This window comes from Atta colombica, unplaced genomic scaffold, assembly GCF_001594045.1.
Source record: "Atta colombica isolate Treedump-2 unplaced genomic scaffold, Acol1.0 scaffold220, whole genome shotgun sequence".
Taxonomy (NCBI): Eukaryota; Metazoa; Arthropoda; class Insecta; order Hymenoptera; family Formicidae; genus Atta; species Atta colombica.
The window spans coordinates 189,991-197,046 of record NW_017259317.1 but is presented as its reverse complement, the minus strand read 5'-3'; the positions used below and the strand labels follow the sequence as shown (position 1 = coordinate 197,046).

The window sequence follows — 7,056 nt, the reverse complement described above, 5'->3', positions numbered from 1 at the left end:
TATATATTATAGATATATATATTATAGATTTTTTGTACTTGCAGTAAATATCGCAGCTATGTACAATCCATATTATTCAAATAAGGAATAAAACAGATACATTCAAATCAAATTAATATTTTTAGAAAGGAATTTATTTGTATATATTTATTTGTATTATATATGTTTGCGATATATCACGTTGATTTAATTAGAGTTAAATAAAATAAAATATAAATTTCTTATAGTATTACAGACATAAAAATTTATATTTTATGACTTTGTAGCGATTGTCATACACCTACAAAGGTCTTATTGCTCCAGTATTAACTCCTTTTAGAATCAATGGGTAATTAATTGTACCATAAATTCTATAAATAATAACTGAAATAAATTTAAACTGAATAATAATGACTAGTATTTATTTAATAGAGCACTTAATTTGGAAGTTATATCAAAATATGCAATGCATCTATCAAAGAAAGGAATTAAAGGTATACTTGGTAAGTTACTTCTAAAATTAATTTTAATTATATAATAATATTTAATATATTAAATTTTAATCAAAAAGTATTTTGCATAAAAATCATTTTAGAAAAGAAAACGTATATATAATATTATATAATAATTATTCAAAATTATAATAATAAAATTAGAATAATAAAATTAGAATAACTTTTTTTATATTTCTTATTGCAGTTAATGGAACAAATGGTGAAGGAATGGCAATGTCTGTTGCTGAAAGGAAACTTGTTGTCGAAACTTGGGTAAAAGCAGTGGAAGAAACAAAGCAACACCTGATGGTTCAAGTAGGAGGTGTACCTCTTCCCGATGTTATCGAACTTGTATGTATAATTATTATCATATGCATAGAATAGTGTACCACCTTCTGCGATTAATCAATATAATGGAAATAATATACAGGCAAAACATGCAAGCAGTCTGCCCGTAAATTCTATACTCTGCTTACCAGAACTGTACTTCAAGCCTACTACCTCTAAACAACTAATTGAATACTTGGAAATAGTTGGTGAGGCGGCACCAAAAACACCGTTATTATATTATCATTTTCCTGTGATGACTAATGTTAATAGTAAGCGATCTTTCGACATTTTAGTACACATATACTAGAAATAATCAACTGACTTTATTAATAAAAGAATAATATTTCATTATATACATATTTACATATATGTATATACATATTTCACAATAAATATTATTATCGTATATAAATATATTTTGTAGTACACATGGGACGATTCCTTGAATCAATTGGTGACAAAATACCTTCGTTTGTGGGTATAAAATTCACTAGCTCCAATTTAGAAGAAGGAGTACAAGCGTTACGTGCAGATAACAGAAAATTTAGTATTTTCCTTGGTAATAATCAGGTAATAAAATAAAAATAGTTTAGGCCAAGATTTAGGCGTTTTATAAATGAAAAATAAACTAAAAATAGTTAATAATTGGTCAGTAAGTAGATTCTCGATGAATGTTCTTTACTCAATGAGTAACGCTGGATGATTGCAAGAATAGGTCTAGAATAAAAGAATTCTTACTGATTACTGATTGTAGTTATTAATTATATTCTATAAGCTTATTTTTATTTAGATTTGTTCTTTTTATTGCAACCTAATGAAAATATATTTAATCTGATCTGATTCTTTAGTTAGTGCCCGCTGCGTATGCAATGGGAATGGATTCCTTTATACTAAACAGTTTAAATATGTTTCCCGAACTTGTATTGGATCTTCTTGCTGTTTGCAAGAATGGAGATATGATAAAAGCTAATGATATGCAAGAGAAGCTTTCAAGCGCTATAATTGCTATAATGAAACATGGTAGGTACCATTTTATATCTGATAATGCATTATTACTCAAATCGGTTCTTTATTGCAGATAATCGAATACAGGCTATAAAAATAGCAATGGCTCTTCTTACTGACATTGATACAGGGCCATCTCGTGCACCACCTAAATCTATTTCTTCTGAAACTGTAGCAACTGTGACAAAAGATTTAACGAACTTAGGATATCAACCAAATATTAAATTATAAATATTTGATAATCTTTTACTTTTCCAGTTTATCCTATCTTTTACAATATTATATTATATATTATCTCTAATTCTTCAATAAATTATCTAATTATAAACGTAAATACTATTTCTTACTTGTTTTTTATCTATTTCTTTAAAAAATTTTATCTCGTTTAATGATTTTTAGCGTATAATGTACAACTATTTACACACACAAAGACTACTTTTATAAATAAGAATAGCTATTGTCATTTAAAGCAAGAAATGTTTTTCTTCATTTTTCCTTATTCAATTTCAAATTTAAGAGATGTTTCTATATAATTTTAAAGTAACTAAGTAACGGAAAGTTTGTCTTTTAAATTGATTAAAGTTAAACTTAATATATTTTTTATATAAATTACGCGAAAATAATAAATTTATTTTAAGATATAACAAGTCTAATCTGTTTCTAAAATGTTTTTAATTTGAATAAATTTTTAGATTTGAATTAATGCAATATTTTTCATGAAATATATGATCGGCGTTTTGTCTTATTATCAGATAATCTTTATCTGATATATACAATGTTTTTCTGATAAGACGTTAACGATACGTTTTATTAACAAATAGAACTGATAATATCTAAAAATTCACTGATATTAAAACTTATAAAATATGAAGGTGATTCAAATATAAAAAAAACCTTTTTTTCAATACAAATCAATATTGATAAACGTATTTACACTGAATAATGAGGGTATCTCATGCTTTATATATTTTTGATCTCGCGACAGCTATTTCTGTCATTGTTTTGTGATATCCAACAATATTCAATGAAATCTGGCTTATTTTTATTTATTTATTTGTGTTTTTTTAATAATGTAATAAAAATATTTAATCTGAAATAAGACCCACGCTGATATCGATGCATACAATAAATTTATTGGTTCAATTACATAACAAAAATAAACGTAGATCTTAAGGAGATGCTGGAATGACCAAATTGTCGGGACATTGCAAATCGATATAAATCTTTGAATTTACTGAATGGAATGAAAAATCCTTTTACAGAATTAAAGCAGAACCAAAATTGGGAAATGTCACAGTCTTTATGCTAAAATCGAAAAAAAAAAATTAAAAACTTACATTCAGCTTGTTTAGCGTATTTTCGAAAATGTTTCCTTAATACAAAAGTTTTATAGATATGGACAAAACGACAATTCAGCACCCAGCGTTTTACATGCACAAACAATATTGTGTTTATGAAACTAAGATGAAAAGCTTAAAAAGAAAGATTTATATCGATCTGCAAATTATACGTGTATACGAATACTGAATATGACTCGGAATGATAAACAAAGTAATTGTATCTAATAGTAAGTATTTGATCTTGCAAGAGATGGCGTTGCAATATATTAAATAAAGACAGATGTATACGTTTGAGTGAGATAAAACGATATAAGGTAGAGAATAATATAAGAAATGAATTAAAGATGTCATCACTATTGACTTTTTTATTTGAAATTTAAAAAATCGTGCAGTTAACATCGATCAAGTTCGAGCGTCACTTCAGCATCCCTTTAAGTGTTTAAATAATTCGGTATAATTTATATATACGGTTGTGTTCCAAAATTCATTATTAATGTTGAAAATCTTATAACGCACGTAAACTAAAGATTTTCAGCGCTGGCAGTAAATTTAGAACACAGTGCATATGTAGTCATTCAAACTGTGCGCCGAAATGATTTTTCGATCTTGAAACGCAAATCCGATTAAACTTATATAATAATAATAATCACAAATTAAGTTAACTATTAGATAAATTTAAAAATTTGCTCAGAGGCATCTCTAAAATCTTCTTAATTATGCTAAATAATATATTAAAATCTGTAAATAATTTTATTGCAAAAAATATTACCTTGGTCAAAGATCGAACTCATATCTTTTGCATTCTGTGCGAGTATCCTCACCGTTAGATCACCGAGGCTTTGTCAAAGTAATATTTTTCGCAATAAAATTTACAAATTTTAATATGTTATTCAGCGCAAATTAAATTAAATTAAATGACTACATATATAAATTCATCAAATTATTTAAATTACTTAAGATCCAATACGTTGATCTTAACACGTTAAATATTTTCCTCCCACTTGTAATCATATTTACAGTCTTAAGAAATTCTTTATTTAAACGTATAGACGTTTCGATCATGATTTTTAATCTTTATCGGTACAAATTAAACATGAAAAATAATATATATATTAAATGTTAACGTTAATCATTTGAAATATGTGTTGTCATTGTCGCAATTAAATTTTGTTTAAAAAGATCAATAAGTCATGATTTATTAATAATCGCCATATAAAATGAGAATAAATTGCTTTATATTAAATTAAATAGCATAAATATTAAACAGCATAAATATGTATTCGAAATCTATATTACATCTCCTTGCTATTTGCCAGAATGGAGATATAAGACTTAAAGCTGTGCAAAAAAATCTTTCAAGTACTATAATTGCCAAGAATAAAATATTATCATAACAATAGATTATAAATATCACTAAGCAGACAAATTTGGAAAGAAATAGGGAATGAAAATAGGATAGAAAATAGAGGGACAAAAATAGAATTAAAAAGGAAAAAGTAAAGAAAGGGGAACGAAAAGGGAACTAGTATTTTTCATTGCCAGAATTAGTGTGCTCTCAGTGCATATTAAAGCTATTGCACACTATTCTAATCTAAATAGTAAGATAAAAATCGTAAAAGTGAGATATCTCAATTGATAATATATCCAATGTGCATTTCAAATAGTACAATAAAATGTATTAAATATTTTGCAATTTAATTCGTAGCTATATTTTTATTAAACATCTTTTTATGTCGATTTTTATACAACGGCTTCAAAGTGTACTGAATGCGTACTAATTCTGCCAATAAAAAACACTATAAGAAGAAGAGAGGGATTGTATGATTTGAAATTACGATTCTGACAAAGATTCACTATCAGTTATTTATTTAGACCCTGTTTTTTATGTAAATTGTTTTGTTTTTTATGTAAACTGTTTAGAATATTATCTCTTATTGTAAAAGAGTTCTAAAGTTTTTACGTCATTTCAATTATAATTCATACGATAGTCAGTAAAATGGCCGATAAAGAAGTTTTTTTTCTTAATATTCGAGATATGTAGTATAATTTAATTTTTAGATATATTTTAGTTTGATATATATGCAAGTTTCAATTTTTGTAAGAAATCTTGTAAACACATTTTAATTGGGTAAAAAAAAAATAAGTAATTATATTACGAAAAACAAGTTTTTTATGTCTCCGTTATAATAATTGTCAATTAACATTTTACTTTAATTATGCTTCGTGTATGTAGAATGTTGAAGTTCTAAACGAAAATAATTAATTTTTATCTTCTTAGATTTTATGACTTAAGACTTACGGCTAATGACAACTGTGACAAATTTATATTTTTATTTTATAATTTGTTTGCGTAATCATCATAAATATTAATGAAATAACAATGGTACAAACATTTTACGTTCTGGAAAAGAATAGCAGTTTCTTAGTTTTTGATAATACCTGCTAACGTGCTTTATCAATTTTTGAAAAATATATAAATTAAAATCTTCTAAAAACGTTTTTTGCATCTTTGAAAATTCATAATTGATATAATCTAAGATTCCATTAAACGTTTGTAAGGCTCGTGAGTAATTCCATCCTTGTTGTTATCAAATATTAAACAAGGATAAAACGATTCATACTAAAGAGAATCGAGGAAGAGTGGAGCGGACTCATCCGGAAATCGCCATTTGTAGTGTACTGTTGAAATGAGTAGAAGATATAGTAGGAGCGTGAAGAAACATATGATGCTGCACACATTAGTACCGCACTAGTATTGTGTATGACATATATATGTACATACACACACACATGCACATTTGCGGAAGTGAACTATAAATAGCGGAACTAATTAGAGAAGAGAAACACTCTCCGCTCCACTCTCTCTTGATTCTCTCTGATTCATACGAGTGTTGCAAACGTTAAGTGGAACGCACCCCTAGAGATTAAAAAAAATTTAAAGCTTAAATATTGTACGTTAAAATAAAAATATTAAATCTTCAACCGCAAGCAAATCATTGAACTTCTAATGCGCTTTATTTTAAAGACAAGTATAGAACATACATAAAATCGCATTTAGACTCAAAACCATTATTATTAACATAATAAAAATGTCAATTAAATTTAATTTAATACTTAATATTTAATATGAAAAAAAACATTATGGTTTGCTATGAATAAATGTAATCTTATGTCATTCTAGATAAACTTACCCTTAAAACATGAAAGTTCGAAGATACTTGTAATGAAAGATTCAATATTTTTAATTAAAAAACTAATGTACGACAATCTTTAATTAGAGTCCCTTTTTAAATATCTAGCATATCGGGTTTATCTATAAATTTTCAAAGATCGTAAAAAAGCTTTTGGAACTTTTTAAAGTACTTTTCTCAAAAATCTGACATTAAAAATTCTAAAAAATAATTTTATTTTCAAATTATTATACAACAAATTACAAACAAAAAAACAATAATTTATATTAGAATAGCAAATAAAAAATTCAAACATTTAAAACAACTAACATGTTAATAATCACCATGGCACCATTAGCAAGACACTTCTTCCAATGTGAAACCAAACGACAGATGTTTTGTTTATAAAATTCCTCAGAAAATTCCTCGGATTCAATTCACTCGCTCCTTCATTAATGCGTTCTTCACTACGGAAATTTGCTGCCATTCTTTTTCAAAATAGCAACACAGTTTTGATGAAAAATATTAGACATTATTAGAATACCTGGCCTACAGCCCAGATTTGTCATGCAATCTCTACATCTTTTTGGAGACCTGACGAAGAATCTGAAAAATAAGAAATTTCCGTCAGACGCAACAGTGGAGAAGATTGACTACAAGTAGGTTCGATCCCAACCCAAAGAATTTTATAAATAGAATATAAATAGAATATTATTTAGAATATTATTTCATAATGCA

General features: G+C 26.3%; 1 protein-coding gene across 1 annotated transcript in view; it reads left to right on the top strand.

Moving 5' to 3' along the window:
• Positions 1 to 7,056, top strand: part of LOC108687914 (N-acetylneuraminate lyase-like) — a 16,901-nt gene that overhangs the window by 3,078 nt on the left and 6,767 nt on the right. The window contains exons 3-5 of the mRNA XM_018193955.1: positions 412 to 482; positions 679 to 824; positions 904 to 1,072. Coding sequence (XP_018049444.1) covers positions 446 to 482; positions 679 to 824; positions 904 to 1,072 — 352 coding nt within the window. The 5' untranslated portion in view covers positions 412 to 445. The remainder of the gene's footprint in view (positions 1 to 411; positions 483 to 678; positions 825 to 903; positions 1,073 to 7,056) is intronic.